This window comes from Salvelinus sp. IW2-2015, unplaced genomic scaffold (genome assembly GCF_002910315.2).
Source record: "Salvelinus sp. IW2-2015 unplaced genomic scaffold, ASM291031v2 Un_scaffold2680, whole genome shotgun sequence".
In the NCBI taxonomy this organism is placed as follows: domain Eukaryota; kingdom Metazoa; phylum Chordata; class Actinopteri; order Salmoniformes; family Salmonidae; genus Salvelinus; species Salvelinus sp. IW2-2015.
This window is the reverse complement of record NW_019943986.1, coordinates 58,907-80,406: the sequence shown is the minus strand read 5'-3', so window position 1 is coordinate 80,406 and position 21,500 is coordinate 58,907. Positions and strand designations below refer to the sequence as shown.

Sequence of the window (21,500 nt, the reverse complement as noted above, 5' to 3'; positions counted from 1 at the left end):
GCAGGAAGTTCAGATGAAGAAATCGAGAACTGCGCCTAAATTTAAACAGCAGGCAGCACTCAGAGACGATCCCCATACCAACGAGTGTAAACTCCCCCAGACACACAGACGTATGCACGCAAACACYCACTCACACACACTATACTCGCAGGACAGAAATACCTTGCATAAACCCATATAAAGTGCATCTGTACAGGCCGTAAATACACATTAGTTACCAAAATGTCCTCAAACGTTTATTAAAGTCCTCTACCAAGTCTTCTTTCCATTCTCACAAAACACAGTCACAGTACATTACATTTACACTCACTTTCGCTGTCTGTCCGGTAGCACTGAACAAGCTGCAAACCATACTTTTACAGAATAGTACTATACAGCCCTGTTCTAACACACTGGCTTCTGCTTTATGAGCTGCTTATTACAACCATGATTAGCTGAATCAGATGTGTTAGAGCAGGGCTGGAGCAAAAGCCTGTACTCACAGCAGCTCTCCAGMAGGAGGGTTGGCCAGCCCTGGTGTAGGGCATAGTGYTGTMTCCATTAGAGCTTCATTGACCCCTTCTCTGTCATACACCATACAGGTGGTATCACGGACACCTGTCAGGCCCCAACGCAGAGAAGTTGCTATGGGAACGGGACGAGCCGGGTACCTTCCTGGTGCGGGAGTCTCTGTCCAAACCTGGAGACTTTGTTCTGTCTGTTCTGACTGAGGAGAAGAGCAAAGCATCCAGCGGAGGGAGGAGGGTCTCACACATCAAGATCATGTGCCAGGTGTGTGTGTTTGTGTGTGTGTGCATGCGTGCATGAGTGTGTGTGCATGAGTGTGTGCGAGCATGTGAAAGTGTTTGTGTGTTTTTCTCTCTCTAACTCACATTCACACATTCACTCACATTCCCTATTGTAATTCACATTGTAATCTTTGCTATAGTTTTTCTCATATCTGAGAACATCTTGTTATGAAACCAGACCAATTTTCAGTTTCCCCAAAATGTTTATTCTTATGCAACGAATGACCTTCCTGCTTCCAACATCTAGGAGAAAACCTGACAAACATCAAACACACCACCACTACTGTCTCAGCACAGAAACAGTTATGCAAAGTCCAGTCAATATGAACATGGAGGTTTGAGTTTGATAGATATCACTGACCACTTCCTGGTTACAAAAGTTTTACTTAAAAAACAGGTATGCCAAGCGGTTATGTTTTAATTAGTTAGTTACGTATTTATTTGGACCCTTAGGTGATGTGTGAAAATGCATATACGATTCCGATAAAATACATGAGAATTGGTATTCACAATTAAATACTTTATATTCATGTGTGTACAGTAACTACCACTAGAAATAAAAAATAGCATAGTTATTTCCAAGTGCAGAGCTAGACTGTAACTAACTGCGTTCATTCCCAAACCTCCTTTTCGTAGATTCAACATGATCAGCAGCACCATCATGGTTAGGTTATTTTTAGCTGTGGTTCATCTCATTGCAGACATGAGGCGGATTTGAATGAGAAGCATTGTAGGGCTGGAGTCTGGAGAATTCAGGGTCAGAAGATTATCACAGAGGTCATTGAGTCCTGGCACAGGCCCTACCAGGAGCAAGCATCAGGTGCATTTCTTAATAGCTAATAGGAAGTACATTAAAGATATTTTCCGGGTACTTTTGTTTACTTTTTAACTAGTGGTTCTGAAAGTAGCGCCCATGAGCCAAAAGTGGTCCTGGAAATTGCATACTATGTCGCAAATGGGCAGATATGTGCACCATGTCATTGCTCTCTCTCTCTCTCTCTCTAATGTGTATGTGAGTCTTGTTAGCTGTCACTCAAATGGCAAGGGGCTGAAGCTCATTGACTGAAACTTGAATTGCTAGGGGGTTTGCCCACGTGGGTTGTAAATGTATGGAAATTGGTGCAGCACAGCTTCCAGAAAACAGTCTCTTTCAAACTAGAAATTTCTTAGCTAATTGGGGTAAAAAGGCAATTTTGCTCATAGATTATGCATGAACTACAGATTGACACATCCAGCCCAAAGCGCGAGGTTTAAAAAATACTTACTAGTCACCAAAGTACCGGCGCATGCCTTTAAATGCATGAAGTACACTGGCTGTATCATATTAGATAACATTTATTTCCCTCTTATGTGGAAATTTGTTTTCACGTGCTAAACATAACCAAAGACCCAAAACCACAGTTACCAACAGAACATTATTACTGTGTATTATTGACAGTTTCTATATTCTATATTGTCCCGTGTGTGTGGTGTGTGTGTGTGTGTGTGTGTGTGTGTGTGTGTGTGTGTGGTGTTGTGGTGTGGTGTGTGTTGTGTGTGTGTGCCGTTGTGTGCGTGTGTGTGTGTGTGTGTGTGTTGTGTGTGGTGTGTGTGTGGTTGTGTGTGGTGTGTGTGTGTGTGAGAGAGTGGTGTTTATATCAGTAACAGTAAAGTTTGGACACACCAACTCATTCAAGGGTTTTTCCTTATTTTTACTATTTTCATTGTAGAATAATATTGAAGACATAAATTAGGAAATAACACATATTGAATCATGTAGTAACCAAAACAGTGTTGAACAAATCAAAATCTATTTTAGATTTTAGATTCTTCAAAGTAACCACCCTTTGCCTTGATGACTGCTTTGCGCATTCTTTGCATTCTCTCAACCAGCTTCACCTGGAATTCTTTCCCAACAGTCTTGAAGGAGTTCCCACAGGTGCTGAGCACTTGTTGGCTGCTTTTCCTTCACTCTGCGGTCCAACTCATCCCAAACCATCTCAATTGGGTAAAGGTCGGGTGATTGTGGAGGCCAGGCCATCTGATGCAGCACTCCATCACTCCCCTTCTTGGTCAAATAGCCCTTACACAGCCTGGATGTGGGTTGGGTCATTGTCCTGTTGAAAAACAAATGATAGTCCCACTAAGCACAAACCAGACGGGATGGCGTATCGCTGCAGAATGCTGTGGTAGCCATGCTGGTTAAGTGTGCCTTGAATTCTAAATAAATCACTGACAGTGTCACCAGCAAAGCACCCCCACACCATCCACCTCCTTCTCCGTGCTTCACGGTGGGAACCACACATGCGGAGATCATCCATTCACCTGCGTCTCACAAAGACAAGGTGGTTGGAACCAAAAATCTCAAATTTGGACTAATGTCCATTGCTCGTGTTTCTTGGCCTAAGCAAGTCTCTTTAGTAGTGATTTCTTTGCTGCAATTCAACCATGAAGGCCTGATTCACGTGATCTCCTCTGAACAGTTGATGTTGAGATGTGTCTGTTACTTGAACTCTGTGAAGCATTTATTTGGGCTGCAATTTCTGAGGCTGGTAACTAAAATGAACTTATCCTCTGCAGCAGAGGTAACTCTGGATCTTCCTTTCCTGTGGCGGTCCTCATGAGAGGCAGTTGATGGTTTTTGCAACTGCACTTGAAGAAACTTTCAAAGTTCTTGAAATGTTCCTGATTTGACTGACCTTCATGTCTTAAAGTAATGGACTGTCATATCTTTTTGCTTATTTGGGCTGTTCTTGCCATAATATGGACTTGGTCTTTTACCAAATAGGGCTATCTTCTGTATACCACCCCTACCATGTCACAACACAACTGATTGTCTCAAATGCATTAGGAACGAAAGAAATTCCACAAATTAACTTTTAACAAAGCACACCTGTTAATTGAAATGCATTGCAGGTGACTACCTCATGAAGCTGGATGAGAGAATGCCAAGAGTGTGCAAATGTAACAAGTGTGCTGAGAGTCGGGAAGCAAGTTCAGGGAGTGAGTGTTTTAATAAATAAAATAAACTATGAACACGAAACACAAACGCATCGGCATGAAAACAGAGTCAATAACACCTGAGGAATGAACCAAGGGGAGTGACAGATATAGGGAAGATAATCAAGGAGGTGATGGAGTCCAGGTGAGTGTCATGAGGCGCAGGTTCGCGAGACGATGGTGACAGGTGTGCGGGATAATCAGCAGCCTGATGACCTAGAGGCCGGAGAGGGAGTATACGTGACAGCAAAGTTGTCATCAAGGCAAAGGGTGGTTACTTTGAAGAATATAAAATATAAAATATATTTTGATTTTGCTCAACACTTTTTTTGTTACTACATGATTCCATATGTGTTATTTCATAGTTTTGATGTCTTCACAATTTTTTCTACAATGTAGAAAACAGTAAAAATAAAGAAAAACTGGAATGAGTAGGTGTGTCCAAACTTTTGATTGGTACTGTATATATACATATATATATAGTGCCGTGAAAAAGTATTTGCCCCATTTCTGATTTTCTCTATTTTTACATATTTTTGACATTGAATGCTATCAGATCTTCAACCAATACCTAATATTAGATAACGGAAACCTGAGTTTACAAATTAGAAAACAAATTGATACTTATTTTATTTATTTAATTGACATAGTTATGCATCACCCTTACACTCAATAACTGGTTGTGCCACCTTTAGCTGCAATGACTGCAACCAAATTCCACCTGTAGTTGTTGATCAGTCTCACATCGCCGTGGAGGAATTTTGGCCCACTCTTGCATACAGAACTACTTTACCTCAGTAACATTTGTGGGTTATCAAGCATCAACTGCTCGTTTCAAGTTCTTCCACAACATCCCAATTGAGATTAGGTCTGGACTTTGACTAGGCCATTCCAAAACTTCAAATGTGTTGCTTTTTAGCCATTTTCATGCCTTGATTGTTTGTATTGGATCATTGTCTTGCTGCATGACCCAGCTGCACTTCAGCTCACACATTCTCCAGTATAATTCTCTGATACAGAGCAGAATTCATGGTTCCTTCTATTAATAAGGCAAGTGGTCCAGGTCCTGAGGCAGCAAAGTATCCCCAAACCATCACACTACCACCACCATGCTTGACCGTTGGTATAGGGTTCTTACTGTGGAATGTAGTGTTTGGTTTTCGCCAGGCATAATGGGACCCATTTTGTCATATATTTATATAAATAGAATGACCGGTACACGGTGGGAGGCACAGGGATGTTTGACACCCTGGCTGACCTGATGGAGCACTACAAACGCAAAGGCATCGAGGAGATGTCTGGAACCTGGGTGCACCTCAAACAGGTAAAGACTTACAGGACTTACAGTTGTAACGCCATACAGGTCACAAAGTCACCGTGAGTGTTGCAGTCAAGTTACAACCTTACACAGGTCGGAGATACTGTATCTTATAATGGGTTAAAGATCACCTGAATGACAAGWTAGAGCCATATCCGAACAAATCTTGACTTCTTCTCCTCTCCTTCTCTTTCCTGTCCACTCCATCCTTCTCTCCTTCAGCCCTACTTCTCCACCAGAGTGAATGCAGCAGACATTGACAGCAGAGTGAGGCTGCTGGACCAGACGGCTGAGAGAGAGAACGAGGGAGACAAGAAGAGCAAAGCAGGATTCTGGGAGGAGTTTGATGTAAGTCGATTAAGTTTTGATGGAAGGAAGATGTGATGTTTTGAACAACCCTTCTTAACCTCTTCCTCTCTTTACTCAACCTGGTCTCAGAGCATTTCATATTATTATGTATGTAAATTCCAGACACTCCATTTAGTATGAGATTCAAAGTTTCTTATTGGTATGACCATCACCCATTTTATATGATATGTTATGAATTACAATTATTATTACATTTACGAATTTGCAAAACGTACTACATGTTATGAATTTTCAAAAAGTACGATATGTAACGAATTCTAGCAAGGTGGCTAAAAGTGGTCTATGGTCTTGCAGTCTCTACTTCCTATGGCTGTAGTTGTGAGACCTTTAACCATTTGATTATAGTTTTTCCTTGCAACACTCTCACTTTGACTTGTCCAACGAACATGTTTCAAAATGTTTCACCATGTTGCACAAGAGTAAAGGCACATTACATACACAGCTTATATGACCAACCAAATGGTCAAACACAGACACACTAACATTCTGACTACACCGGGCACGCGCGTGCACCATTTTTTATACATTTGCAAAAAAAACTTTTTTCACTGTAGGGATGGTGCCAGGTTTCCTTCAGACGTGACGCTCGGCATTCAGGCCTAAGAGTTCAATCTTGGTTTCATCAGACTCATAGTCTGAGAGTCTTTAGGTGCAAACTCCAAGCGGGCTGTCATGTGCCTTTTACTGAGGAGTGGCTTCTGTCTGCCCACTCTACCATAAAGGCCTGATTGGTGGAGTGCTGCAGAGATGGTTGTCCTTCTGGAAGGTTCTCCCATCTCCACAGAGGAACTCTGGAGCTCTGTCAGAGCGACCATCGGGTTCTTTGGTCACCTCCCTGACCAAGGCCCTTCACCCCGATTGCTCAGTTTTCCTGGGCGGCCAGTTCTAGGACGAGTCTGTTGGTTCCAAACTTCTTTTTTATGGAGGGCACTGTGTTCTTGGGGACGCTCATGCTGCAGAAATGTTTAAGTACCCTTCCCAGATCTGTGCCTCGACACAATCCTGTCAAACTCCCATCCTGTAGGTCAAGATTACTCTCAAACTCCCATCCTGTAGCCAGGATTACTCTCAAACTCCCATCCTGTAGTCAGGATTACTCTCAAACTCCCATCTGTAGTCAGGATTACTCTCAAACTCCCATCCTGTAGTCAGGATTACTCTCAAACTCCCATCCTGTAGTCAGGATTACTCTCAAACTCCCATCCTGTGCTCATCACTCTCACTTTGATGACCTGAAATGGCTCAAGGTAAAAACAACTGAAGTCACCCAGATCAAGATGGGGCTTATCCACTAAACTGTATAGCCTGTCCCCAGATATCTATATGTAATTATTTCAGCCACATTAGAGACACCCTCTAGTACTCCACTAGAGGGAGCTCTACTGACTTTATTCCCTGTTGATTCAAGAGCTCCATGGGGAAAAACTCTTTCCTCTAGTCCAGTGGTTCCCAAACTGTGGGGTCGGCATTAAAAAAAACATATATATATTTTTAAAGTGAACTCAGTCCAGTTTTAAACTTACTCTTGAAAGAGTCAAGTTCCTCTTGTCGTGTCAGTCATTGCAGACCTTAGAGAGCTATTTATAACTTGTCAGAAATGTCCAGATCAACTAGCCCATGTCAGATATTTTTTTATTTAGTTTTTTTAGCCCATAGATATTGTTGTATTTTTTTTGTCACTCAAATATCACATAAATACACTGTAGACATGGCAAAATGTATAGAATTGCAAGAAAAAGTTGCTTTCAAACGGCTACATTTTCTTTGCACCCCATGACAAAATGTGTAGAATTGCAGGAAATAAGCTTTAAACCTGCAAAATTCTCTCCACCAACAAGAGGGGTTTGAACAGTTTGTGTCATGAACAGTGCTTGTGCCCATAGAAATAGATGTGGTGTGCGCGCGGGGCCCGGGATGTTCCCCAATGCTGGAAGGGGGGCCCAGAGTGAAAAAGTTTGGGAACCCCTGCTTTAGTCTGTGGCAGTACTGTGGAACAAATTWAACATTTGTCATTAGAGAATAGCTTTAAGGTGTCACTTAAAAATGGTTGAGAAATGTCATGGCTGTTAAAGGGTATTTTTATTTTCAAGAAGTGACCCGTTTAAAGGCCCCTCTATACTGTTGGTTAAGTAATTGAATGCTTGTTGATGTTTTTAAAATTGTATTGAGCTTACAATGACTATCCTTCTCTTTCTCTCCTTCTCTCTCTTTCTTGTTCTTTTCAGGCRCTTCAAAAGCAGGAGACAAAGGTGAAGAAGAGCAGAGAAGAAGGGATGAGACCAGAAAACAAAAGCAAAAACCGATATAAGAACATCCTTCCCTGTAAGAGCATCTACTTCTAACGTGCAATGATATAGCCTCTTATCTTTTACACATCTTCTTTACATTTTCTCTTCCATTTATATTATCTCTGTCTGATWCATCCCCTCATCTCTCTCTCACATCCTTCCATCTCTACACTCATCCTATTCTCCTCCCAGTTGATGAGACCAGGGTCATTCTGTCATCTGGAGACCCCGATATCATTGGCTCAGATTACATCAATGGCAACTATGTGACAGTAAGTACATGTTATGTCACCTTGTAGTCTCAACATCAAATGATAAACCACTGTTATGAATCCATAACAAGTCTAAACATGATTATGTTTTAATTAATATGATCAGAGACTATAATTGCAATGGGCTTTGTCTCCATGTAGACAATATTTTACATATTTTACTAACTTTTTCCGTCTCGTTGTAGAATAAGCTGCAGGAGCCCGGTGACCAGAAGGTGTACATCGCCTGTCAGGGCTGCCTTGCAACAACTGTCAACGATTTCTGGCAGATGGTGTGGCAGGAGAGGACAAGGGTCATCGTCATGACAACCAGGGAGGTCGAGAAGGGACGGGTTAGTGACTTAAGAGTGTTACTGAGAATTTGAAAGCATTTTCTTTTACATTGTATGATTTTACTATTATAACATAGTATAAACTACCCATCTCATTTTCCTCAAACCATTTCTCCATGTTTGTTTATGCAGAATAAATGCGTGCCATACTGGCCAGAAATGCAGGGCTCCAAAGAGGTGGGGCCGTATGTGGTCACTTGTGTCTCTGAGAGAGATGCCACTGACTACAAGATCAGGGTTATGGAGATCTCCCCTCTGGATCAGGTAGGTACCACCTGCTGGCTCCACTCATCATCACCTCTCCTACCTCTGTTACCACTGTCATCATTGTTACCTCTGTCATCATTGTTACTACTGTCATCATTGTTACCTCTGTCATCACTGTTACCTCTGTCATCACTGTTATCTCTGTCATCACTACCATCATTGTCATTACTGTTAACACCTCTGTCATCTCCAATACTGTCATATCATCACTATCACCACTGTTACCATTATCTTCACTGTCATCACTGTTACCATTGTCACCACTGCATCACTGTTACCGTTATCATCACTGTCATCTATGTCATCACTGTTACCTCGGTCATCACTGTCATCACTGTTACCTCGGTCATCACTGCAGTCACAGATTAGCTGAGTTTACAGTATTACTCATGTCTCTCCTCTTTGTCTCTTTCCTCTCTCCTCCTCACCTCCTCGTCTGTCCCAGTCGGACCTGGTCCGTACTATCTGGCACTACCAGTACCTGAGCTGGCCCGACCATGGAGTTCCCGAGGAGCCAGGAGGGGTGCTCAGCTTCCTCACTCAGGTCAACTCAAAACAGGCCGAYTTCYCCAACGCCGGGCCAATGATCATCCACTGCAGGTATATTCTAGCTYTCTTCCAGCTGTAWWCTTGSTATATTCCAGCTGTATTCAGGAAGATAAGTGTCAGTTCTATCCATTCTCCATTGTCTAGAATACATGATAAGAACTTCAGATTATGTTGTTTTTCCAGGATTAAGATTAGTTGTTAAGATTAGTTGCGGTTAGGGTTGCGAAGTGTCGGAAACGTTCCGGTAAATTTCCAGAATTTTTCCGGAAATTTCCATCGGAAATTAAGCCTGGGAATTTTGCTTAAATTCATCAGAAAAGTTGGCTTATAACAGTGAACCTTTTTTGTGGGATACACATAAGGAAATTCTAGGTGTTGTGGCATATTTTGGTTCTACTATTCCCAATTGAATTGGAACCCTCTGCATGCACAGTGCACTCTTCCATCACATGTACAGCTGATCCTCAAGATCTTACACACTAATGAGATGCTATTGAGCCCACACTACTACACTGTCTGAGCCAAGGACTACATGCTTTCTGGTAAGTTTTGATTACAATACTGGGTGYGGTGAATATATTTTATAGGACATACATGATTTTTTGTTAACTAGTAAATAGTAGCCAACAGAAAGTGTGTTTAAATAATTTCTAACTTGTTAACAATTTCTGCTAGTTAGTTTTTGCTACCATGTGGGTTTTAGCTTGCTTTAGCCTGCTAATTCACCTGTTTCCATACATGTTTCATTTTAAAACATTTATCTTACAAAGGAGTTGTTTAATCTAGCTGCTTAACTATTTATCTSTACATGAAATTGTTTTTTGTTTTTTTTACTCATTTTTTTCTAATCTCTACAGGAAAATGCCACTATCTGATGTGTGGAGACATTTCACTGTAGCTAATGTAGAAGGAAAAGCTGTGTACATTTGCAAATACTGTGCCAAATCATATGTGAAGAATGCAACAAAGATGCAGAACCATCTGGCCAAGTGCATAAAGTTCCCTCAGCACTCACATTAAGCAACCTCTGACAAAAGTCCCTCTACTTCTATTCGAGGTGAAAATGATGAATCAGACACCTTATCGATAGCAACAGCTCATGGTCCTCCTGGAATGATTTTTTTTGACTCAATGGAGGAACGTAGTCAGAGAAATGCTGATGAATGTCTTGCTCGAGCTGTGTATGCAACTGGTTCACCTCTGATGCTTACAGGCAATGTGTATTGGAAGAGATTTCTGAATGTTCTTRGCCCAGCATACACCCCTCCAACCAGACATGCTTTATCTACTCATTTGCTGGATGCAGAGCTCAACAGAGTTCAAGTGAAGGTCAAGCAAATCATTGAGAAAGCAGACTGTATTGCAATCATCTCTGATGGGTGGTCGAATGTTCGTGGGCAAGGAATAATTAACTGCATCATCTCCACCTCTCAACCATTATTCTACAAGAGCACAGACACAAAGGACAACAGACACACCGATCTCTACATTGCAGATGAGCTGAAGGCAGTCATCAATGACCTTGGACCACAGAAGGTATTTGCACTAGTGACAGACAATGCTGCGAACATGAAGGCTGCTTGGTCTAAAGTGGAGGAGTCCTACCCTCACATCTCACCCATTGGCTGTGCTGCTCATGCATTGAATCTGCTCCTCAAGGACGTTATGGCACTGAAAACAATGGATACACTCTACAAGAGAGCAAAGGAAATGGTTAGGTATGTGAAGGGTCAAGTTATAGCAGCAATCTACCTCACCAAGCAAAGTGAGAAGAATAAGAGCACCAAATTGAAGCTGTCCAGTAACACCTGTTGGGGTGGTGTTGTCATCATGTTTGACAGTCTCCTGGAGGGAAGGAGTCTCTCCAAGAAATGGCCATATCATAGTCTGCTGATATGGACAGCCCCATCAAGAGGATCTTCCTGGATGATGTATTTTGGGAAAGAGTGGTAAGCAGCCTGAAACTCCTGAAACCTATAGCAGTAGCCATTACACGGATTGAGGGAGACAATGCCATCCTGTCTGATGTTCAGACTCTGCTTGTAGATGTAAGAGAAGAAATCCGTACTGCCCTGCCCACRTCACTGTTGCTCCAAGCAGAGGAAACTGCAGTTCTGAAATACATCAAAAAGCGTGAAGACTTCTGTCTGAAGCCCATACARGCCYCAGCGTACATGTTGGTGCAGAGATCCACCAGGCCTATGGTGTCATCACTACTGTCTCTCGCCACCTTGGCCTGGATGAGGGCAAGGTTCTTGGCAGTCTGGCAAAGTATACTTCCAAGCAAGGGCTTTGGCATGGAGATGCAATATGGCAGTCGTGCCAACGTATCTCATCAGCCACCTGGTGGAAGGGATTTTGTGGATCTGAGGCTTTTTCCCCTGTTGCCTCCATCCTCCTCCAAAGCCCATCAACATCAGCCGCCTCAGAGCACAACTGGTCCTTGTTTGGGAACACACACACCAAAGCACGCAACAGGCTGACCAATACAAGGGTTGAAAAATTGGTGGCCATCCGGGCAAATTTGGGGCAATCCGGGCAATTTGGGGCCATCCGGGCAATATTCCGGCCTCTATTAGAAAAGGGGACCGTCTTAAACAGTTAAACCAAAGGGAAAGTTTTTGGATTTACAAACTACAGGCCACTAAATACCCTGGTTTAAATGAAGATATGGATTTCTCACCCTTCCTGTAGGGTCATGATGGGTCCATTTGCTGTCATCTAGTGGACGTTTTGCTCAATTGCCCTCCGCTATGTTTAGACTGTTGTTGTTCATGTTTTGCTGTGTTCTAGTGTACTATGGAATATATTGCTTTCTTATTCTTGACACTTCTCCCAGTCATATTTAAGGTTAGAACTACCTTTTAGTGTTCTGATACTTCTAGCTTGGAGTTGTATTTTTATGATAACATAGCTACAGTATTTCACCTTTTAATGTGTATAGTATTGCTTACTAGGTGTGTCCAATCAATTTTGTTAGGGCTAATTGGAAAAGCTGTTAAAAAGAGGACATTGTATTCCTTTTTTTTTTGTACTCCCTGACGAAGGCCATGCAGCCGAAACGCGTAGGTTTAAAAAAAAAAAACTTTGTTTCTATTGAACATGCCATACTAATAAAGGCATTTTAATTAATTATATGAAGAGTGCCTTGGTCCTCCTTTCTTTTTTATATGCTTTTTTTTGTTGTTCAGTGAAATCATCCCATGTGAAAAGCCAACTCATTTAATTAAAGTTCAATTCGTAACTAAATTGTTTTTTTATTTCTATTGGAAGGATTTAATAATTTACAATTATGCCTACTTATGATAAGGTAAAAGGTTTATGTTTCTGTCTCCATATGATATGGTAAATATATCCAATGCAAAAAACATCTACATTTAAATGGTATTCATATTGATTTGTATATATTTCRGTTAATTCCAATATATTCCCGTTAATTCCGATGGAAAATTACCACCTCTGAATATTCCCCAAAATGTGCAACCCTAGTTGCGGTACTCAGCATTTTAAGTCAACTGACAGTTTATACTATAGGAATTTTCCCCTTGTGATATCAAGAATAGGGAGGGTTCTTGTACTCTTGTATGTTGTTGGTCCCGTGACTATTTGTTATGTAAGCAGACATAAGTACAGCACAATAGTGTATAGAGTGTTTACAAGGCTGTTGCAGTACAGTTTAATGACAAAAGCTATTTCCTTTGCTTCTTTACACTGAAAGACATCCATAGGGACAAAGTTCTTATCCAATCCACTGGTCTTTATAATATAACCAAACTGTCACAGTCACGTGTGTGTAAAGTGGTCATCCCCTGGCTGAGACATCTGTTAGTGTGACAACATGACAAATCCCTCTCCATTTGTCCATGAACACTTTACACCTCTGATCACAYAATGACTTAGATGATCAATARTGCTCTAGAAATTCTGTTTCAATACAGTTAATTACTTTCAGTGAATTGCATTGAGTCCAATCACATGGTACTGTACTGACAGTTGTCCCTACAACCACTCTGTTTGTGTTGTGTTTCTGTGTAGTGCTGGAATAGGCCGAACTGGCACCATTGTGGTGATCGACATGATCATCGAGACCATCGACACTAAAGGTGAGTCTCTTTCATTACCAAAGTTCCCGCATTTCTTCACATCTTCATGATTTTATACTGTATCTTATTATGGCTCTTTTGTCCCATGATCCTTGTAATGCCTGTCATCACTGTAGAATGACAATGTTTTTGTTGTTGATTGTGATTCTAACTTCCTGGTTGTCCATAGGTCTGGACTGTGACATAGACATCCAGAAGAGCATCCAGATGGTGCGAGACCAGCGGTCAGGCATGGTGCAGACTGAGGCCCAGTACAAGTTCATCTACCTGGCCGTCTCGGAGTACATAGAGGCATCCAAGACCTACAACAAGGTGAGGGAGAGGGGGGGAGGTTGCAATAGAAGGGAGAGGAATATGGGTAATATGGAATCAAATATATATTGTTCTCCTCTCCCAAGTGCACCGGCTACAGTATATGTCTATTGACAAACTGTGTTGAAAAACAACATTCCAGAAAATAACAACAACAAGACAGCAGAGAGACTCAGATATCAGCTGACACAGAGGGATCTGTGTCAATATATACTTMCCACTGTTGTTGTGCATGTTCTTCTGTTCTCCAGACAGATGTCTTATCAGACACTGCTTTGTAAAATATGAACATTGACAGAGAGAGGTTGAAATTGTTAACGGAAATTGCCAAATTTCTGGGGAATTGTTAATAAGACTATGACTTAATTCTGCACATTGACTCACCTTATACCACCCATCATCTAACACTCGCTGTCCTCTTCTCCCCTTTCTAGGGAGCTGAGACAGAGTATGGAAATCTGCAGTTCAAACACCAGCCTGCCAGCCGCAAGGTCTCCAAGTGAGTTTGTACAGTGTGTGTCTGTGCACATGCCATTGGAGTCCCGTGCATATTCCCATCTCTCCTCAAAACCACATTGGGTCAAAGTTCTCTGGCGCAGGCCTTACACAAGAGTGAGAGCCACAACAGAAGAGGAGGTTAGGTAGAGAGAGTACGGAAGAAGAGAGGGAGAGGTTAGGTAAGGTAGCGGTTAGGTAGAGGTAGGAGGAGGGAGGAGGGAGGAGAGGAGGAGAGAGGAGAGAGGAGAGAGAGAGAGAGAGGGAGAGGAGAAGAGAGAAGAGAGAGAGAGAGAGAGAGAGAGAAGAGAGAGAGAGAGAGAGGAGAAGAGAGAGAGAGAGAGAGAGAGAGAGAGAGAGAGGAGGCGGAGAGAGAGAGAAAAGAGAGAGGAGTAGGATGTGGAGACTTTCTCTCTCAGCTCTGTCTCCTAATGAGCCTAGCTCCTATAAGCCATATTGAAAATGGGACCATTGTTTATCCATTGTCGTCCCATGTCTCTCCATCCTTCTGTTGTCCAATTTAGCTGATTGGGCACGTTCGTGTAACCTTTGGAGGCGATACATTTGGCTAGGTAGCGCCTACTGTACTCTCTCGCTCTGGAAGAATGGGCCAATTAAAAACTAAACTGGACAACAAAGGAGAGGAGGAATCACTTGACCTGTTTGGATCATCCAGACTGACCAAACTCTGTAAACTTCCACTCGATCAACCAGCCCATTTCTCTGTCAGGTTGAATTACACTGATTCCCAGGGATGCCTGAATACAAGTTAAGACAATGTTAGCAGTGTTAACTGCTATGAGAATGTAGGGACCAGGTTCTTCTTGACCAGGAAACACTTTGGACCCTGATTATACAGCACCTATAGGGATCACCTGTTTATACAGTCACGGTTCACCCTGGTTATACAAGCCTGGCTATAGGGATCACCCTGGTTATACAGTCCTGGCTTATAAGCGGTAGGATCACGCCGTTGTAATACAGCAGTTCACCCTGGTATACAGTGCTTAGGATACCCTGGTTATTACAGGCTGGCTTGTAGATCACCCTGGTTATACAGCTGCTGAGGGATCACCCTGTTATACAGCAGGCTATAGGGATCACCTGGTATACAGCGGCTGAAGGATCACCTGTTCATACAGCTGGCTGTAGGATAACCCTGGTTATACAGCTGGTATAGGGATCAGATTCTTCTGCAGATGACTGCGTCAGGGAAACTCTGGGCCTAGTAAGAAAGAGCCCCGAGGCACCACCCATGTAATAACCCTGTCTCTAGTACATATAGTACACCACAGTATAACACCTGTCTCTATGTACAGTATAGTACACCACAGTGTTTAACCCCCGTCTAGTACAAGTATAGTACACCAAGTATAACACCCTGTCTCTAGTACAGATATACACCACAGTGTAACCTTCTCCTAGTATAAGTATTAATACACCACAGTGTAACCCCTGTCTCTAGGTACAGTAACACACAGTATAACACTGTCTCTAGTACAGTATAGTACACCACAGTAACCTGTCCTAGTACAGTATAATACACCACAGTGTAATCCCTGTCTCTAGTAAAATATACACACAGTGTAACCCCTGTCTCTTAGTCAGATAATACACCAATGTAACCCTGTCTCTAGTACAGGATAAACACACAGTAAACCCTGTCTCTAGTACAGATATAGTACACCACAGTCGAAACACCTGTCTCTAGTACAGTAAGTATACACAGTGTAACACCTGTCCTAGTAAGTAACACCATGTAACCTGTTACATGTAATATACCACAGTTAACCCTGTCTCTAGTACAGTATATACACCCCAGTTAACCCTGTCTCTAGTACATTATACAACCACGTGTAACCACTGTCTCTAGTAGTATAATACACCACAGTGTACCCTGTTCTCTAGTACAGTATAGTACACCAAGTGATAACCCTGTCTCTAGTACAGGTAAGTACACCACAGTGTAAACCACCTGTCTCTATACAGTAATACACCACAGTGTAACCCTGTCTCTAGTTTAGTATAATAACCACAGGTAACCGTTGTAGTAACACTGATATAAACACCACAGTGTTAACCCCATGTCTCTAGTACAGTAAATACCACAAGTTAACCCATTCTCTAGTACAGTATAGTACACCAACAGGTATAACCCATGTCTCTAGTACAGTATAAACACCACAGTGTAACCACTGTCTCAGTACAGTACTTCAAAGTGTAACCCCTGTCTCTAGTGAGTATATACACCACAGTGTAAACATCTGTCTCTAGTATCAGTATCAGTAACCACAGTTAACCCCTGTCTCTAGTACAGTATAATACCACAGTGATCCCCTGTCTCTAGTACAGTATATATACACCACATGTATAACCCTGTCTCAAGTACAGTATAGTACACCACAGTGCTAACCCCTGTCTCTAGTACAGATAATACACCACAGTATAACCCCTGTCTCTAGTACAGTATAATACACACATGTGTAACCCTGTCTCTAGTACAGTATAATACACCACAGTTAACACTGTCTCTGTAAGATAATAACCACAGTGTAACCCCTGTCTCTAGTACAGGATAATACACCACAGGTAACCACCTGCTCTCTAGTGCAGTATAATACACCACAGGCATAACCTGTCTCTAGTACAGAATACACCACAGTAAACCCTGTCTCTAGTACAGGTAAACCACCACAGTAACCCCTGTCTCTAGTACAGGTATATACCATCCACAGTGTAAAAACCCCCTTGTCTCTAGAAGTAAATACACCACAGCTGTAACCCGTCTCTAGTATATGAGTAAAACACCACAGTTGTAACCCACTGTCTCTAGTACAGGAGAATACATCACAGTGTAAACCCATCTCTAGTACAGTATAGTACACCACATGTTATGCCTGTCTCTAGTAATATATACACCACAGGTAACACTGTCTTTACAGATACATCACAGTTAACCTGTCTCTAGTGCAGTATATACACCACAGATGTAACCATGTCTCTAGTAATAGTATCATACACCACAGTTAACCCTGTCTCTAGTACAGTATTATATACCCACAGGGTAACCCTGTCTCTAGTACAGTATTAATACACCACAAGTGTAACCCCTTTCTCTTAGTACAGTATATGTACACCCAGTGTACCCCTGGTCTCTAGTACAGAATTAATTCACCAAGAAGGTAAAACCCTGTCTCTAGTAAGTATAATACACAAGTGTAAACCAACTTCTCTTCGGTACATGATAATTATACCACAGTGTAACCTGTCTCATTACGGATTAATACACCACAGTGTAATCCCTTCTCTAGTACAGGATAATACACCCACGTTCAAATGTCTCTATAAGTATAGTACACCACATTACCCTGTTCTCAGTGCATATAATACACCAGTCCCAGCTGTAGTATATACCCACATGTTACCCTGTGTCAAGTAAGTAATACACCAAGTGTAACCCCTGTCTCTAGTACAGATACTACAACCTACCCTAGTAGTAAACACCACATACGTCTCTGTACAGATAATATACACAGTAACCCTGTCTCTAGTACAGGATAATACACCACAGTGTAACCCTGTCTCTATAACAGGATTAATACACCACAGTGCACCTGTTCCTTAGTCATGATAATACATCACAATGTACCGCCAGTTTCTAACAGGAGAAATAACATCACAGATGTAACCCTATCTCTAGGTACAGTAATAGACACCCACAGTGTATAACCCTGTCTTTAGTACAGTATAACTACAATCCAGTGTACCCGTCTCTTGTACGTATGGTACACCACAGTAACCCTGTCTCTTAGACAGTATTAGTACACACAGTGTAAAACCCTGTCTTCTAGTATATTAATGACACCAAGTGAACCCGTCTTCCTTATACATGAATAAAACACAAAGGTAACCCCAGTCTCTAGTAGCAGGAGAATAATCACAGTGTACCCATCTCTAGTTACAGTATATAGTAACACAGTGTAACGCTGCTCTTACAGTTATAATACACCACAGTGGTAACCACTGTCTCTAACCTAGGATAGATACCACAGTGTAACCAAACTGTCTCTAGGATATATACCACATGTGTAACCCCTGTCTCTAGTAATGATAATACACCACAGATGTTAAGCGTCCTGGTTCTGAGACAGGATAATACACCACAGGTAAACTGTCTCTAGTTACATAATAAAACATAATTACCAGTTACAGTAAGAGTAATCCAGTTACCACTCTAGAGAATACACCACAGTGTACCCCTTCTCTAGTACATACTATAACCACAGTGTACCCGCAGTACAGTTATCTCCAGAGTTAGACCTGCAATATAGGATACATCCACATTTAACCCTGTTCTCATAGTACAGTATATATACCAGAAGTGAACCCACTGTCTCTGGTACAGGATAAATACACCACAGTGTAAACCCTGCTCTAGTACAGTTATATACACCCACAGTGTAACAACTGTCTCTGTACAGGATAAATTAACCACAGTTGTAACCCTGTCCTCTAGTACAGATATAAACACCACAGTGTAAACTGTCTCTAGTGACAGATATTACACCACAAGTGATAACCCCGTCTAGTACAGTATATACACCACAGTTAACCCCTGTCCTCTAGTACAGTATTATAACCACAGTGAATACCCTTGTCCATCTAGTACAGATAATACACCACAGTGTAACCCCTGTCTCTATACAGTATATACAACCACAGTGAAACCTCCGTCTCTAGTACAGGATAATACACCACAGTGTAACCCCTGTCTCAGTACAGTATATAACAACAGAAATGACCCTGTCTCTGTACAGGATAATATCCACAGTTAACCCCTGTCTCTATACAAGGATAATACACCACAGTGTAACCGCCTTCTCTAGTACAGGATAATACACCTCCATGTAATCCAGTAACCCCGTTCTAGTACAGGATATACATCACCGTGTAACCCCTGTCTCTAGTGCATATAATACACCACAGTGTTAACCAACTGTCTCAGTTACAGTATATAACACCACAGTGTAAACCCTGTCTCTTGTACAGTATAGTACACCACAGTGTAACCCCTGTCTCTATACAGTTATTAGTACACCACAGTTGTAACCTCCTTGTCTCTAGTACAGTATAATACACCACAGTGTAACCCTGTCTCTAGTACAGGAAATACACCCACAGTGTAACCCCTTCCTAGTCAGATAATAACCACAGTGTACCACTGTCTCTGTACAGATAATATACCACGTGAACCCCTGTCTCTAGTACAGGATAATACACCACAGTGTAACCCCTGTCTCTAGTTACAGGATAATATACCACAGTGTAACCCCGTTCTCTAGTACAGGTAAATAACACAGTGTAACCCCTGTCTCTAGTACATGGATATACACCACAGTGTAACACCGTCTCTAGTACATGAAAAACATCACAATGTAACCCCATTCTAGTACAGAGAATACATCACATGTAACTCCATCTCTAGTTACAGTTTAATACACCACAGTTGTAACCCCTTGTTTCTAGTACAGTATAATACACCACAGTGTAACCCCTGTCTCTAGTACAGTATATAACCACAGTGTAACCCCTGTCTCTAGTACAGTATAGTACACCACAGTGTAACCCCTGTCTATCTAGTCAGTATAGTACACCACAGTGTAACCCCTGTCTCTAGTACAGTATAAACACCACAGTGTAACCCCTGTCTCTAGTACAGATAATACACCACAGTGTAACCCCTGTCTCTAGTTTACAAGTTATAATACACCACAGTGTAACCCAACTGTCTCTGGACAGGATAATATACCACAGTTAAACCCCTGTCTCTAAGTACAGGATAATACACCACAGTAACCCCTGTCTCTTAGTAACAGTATAAATACTACCAACAGTGTTAACCCCTGTCTCTCTATTACAGGATTAAAACCACAGTGTAACCCGGTCTCTAGTACAGTGATAATACAGCCCACAGTGGGAACCCTGTCTCTAGACAGATAATACACATTCACAATGTTAACCCCGGTTTTCTAGTACAGAAATAACACTCACAATGGTTAACCCGCGGATCCTCTATATACCAGTATAGTACACACATGTAACCCCGTCTCTAGTACAGTTAGTATATCACACCACCAGTGTAACGCCTGTTCTCTGTACATATGTACACCACAGTGTAACCCCTGTCTCTAGTACAGTATAGTACACCACAGTGTAACCCCTGTCTTTAGTACAGTATAATACACCACAGTGTAACCCGTCTCTAGTACAGTATAATACACCACAGTGTAACCCGTCTCTAGTACAGTATAATACACCACAGTGTAACCTGTCTCTAGTGCAGTATAATACACCACAGTGTGAGTCTGGCACTGGCTTGACACGGGTAGCTCAGTGTCCTAAATTGTGTTGGAAAAACTGTTGATTGGTTCATCCATTTATCTAATTACAGTACAATAGAATGGCTTCCCCGCTGGCCTCTAGTGCCCGCCTGGCCAAGGCTACGGCCACTCAAACATGTAGGTAAGCTCACAATCCAGTGTGGTGTGGGTAAGCTCACAATCCAGAGTTCACTGGAGAGCTCTGAGCTGGCTATGTACAGTATGAAATGTGACACTGTCACCACTTCTGAGTGTTTATCTCCTAAGCTAGGCAATACCTGTTTTTACCTGTTGTACATTTGCGAACTATCCTTGTATTGTTAACCTGTCAGGGTACTATCAGGGTAGTGTTTGGTAGGGTCAGGGTACTGTCAGGGTAGTGTCAGGGTAGTGTTTGGTAGGGTCAGGGTACTGTTAGGGTAGTGTTGGTATGGCCAGGGTACTGTTAGGGTGGTGTTTGGTACGGTCAGGGTACTGTCAATATACTGTCAGGGTAGTGTTTGGTACAGTTAGGGTAGTGTTTGGTACAGTCAGGGTAGTGTCAGGGTAGTGTTTGGTACAGTCAGGGTAGTGTTTGGTACGGTCAGGGTACTGTTTGGTAGGGTAAGGGTACTGTCAGGGTAGTGTTAGGGTAGTGTTTGGTAAGGTCAGGGTAGTGTCAGGGTAGTGTTTGGTACAGTCAGGGTACTGTCAGGGTAGTGTTTGGTACGGTCAGGATAGTGTTTGGTACGGCCAGGATAGTGTTTGGTACTGTCAGGGTAGTGTTTGGTAGGGTCAGGGTAGTGTTTGGTAGAGTCAGGGTAGTGTTTGGTACAGTGAGGGTAGTGTCAGGGTAGTGTCAGGTAGGGTCAGGGTAGTGTCAGGGCACTGTTTGGTAGAGTCAGGGTAGTGTCAGGGTACTGTCAGGGTAGTGTTTGGTAGGGTCAGGGTACTGTCAGGGTAGTATTTGGTAGGGTCAGGGTACTGTCAGGGTACTGTTTGGTAGGGTCAGGTACTGTTTGGTAGGGTCAGGGTATGTGAGTAGTGTTTGACTGTCTTAACCATACTA

The 21,500-nt window shown here is 42.2% G+C and overlaps 1 protein-coding gene across 2 annotated transcripts in view; it reads left to right on the top strand.

The window, feature by feature from the left end:
* The window catches only part of LOC112074551 (tyrosine-protein phosphatase non-receptor type 6), a 36,661-nt gene that overhangs the window by 5,561 nt on the left and 9,600 nt on the right, over positions 1 to 21,500 (top strand). For both annotated transcript variants that reach the window (XM_024141709.2, XM_024141708.2), the window contains exons 5-15: positions 582 to 771; positions 4,975 to 5,091; positions 5,308 to 5,433; positions 7,680 to 7,776; positions 7,935 to 8,014; positions 8,200 to 8,346; positions 8,479 to 8,610; positions 9,059 to 9,213; positions 13,198 to 13,265; positions 13,435 to 13,577; positions 14,012 to 14,076. In XM_024141709.2, the coding sequence (XP_023997477.1) occupies positions 582 to 771; positions 4,975 to 5,091; positions 5,308 to 5,433; positions 7,680 to 7,776; positions 7,935 to 8,014; positions 8,200 to 8,346; positions 8,479 to 8,610; positions 9,059 to 9,213; positions 13,198 to 13,265; positions 13,435 to 13,577; positions 14,012 to 14,076 (1,320 nt within the window). The remainder of the gene's footprint in view (positions 1 to 581; positions 772 to 4,974; positions 5,092 to 5,307; positions 5,434 to 7,679; positions 7,777 to 7,934; positions 8,015 to 8,199; positions 8,347 to 8,478; positions 8,611 to 9,058; positions 9,214 to 13,197; positions 13,266 to 13,434; positions 13,578 to 14,011; positions 14,077 to 21,500) is intronic.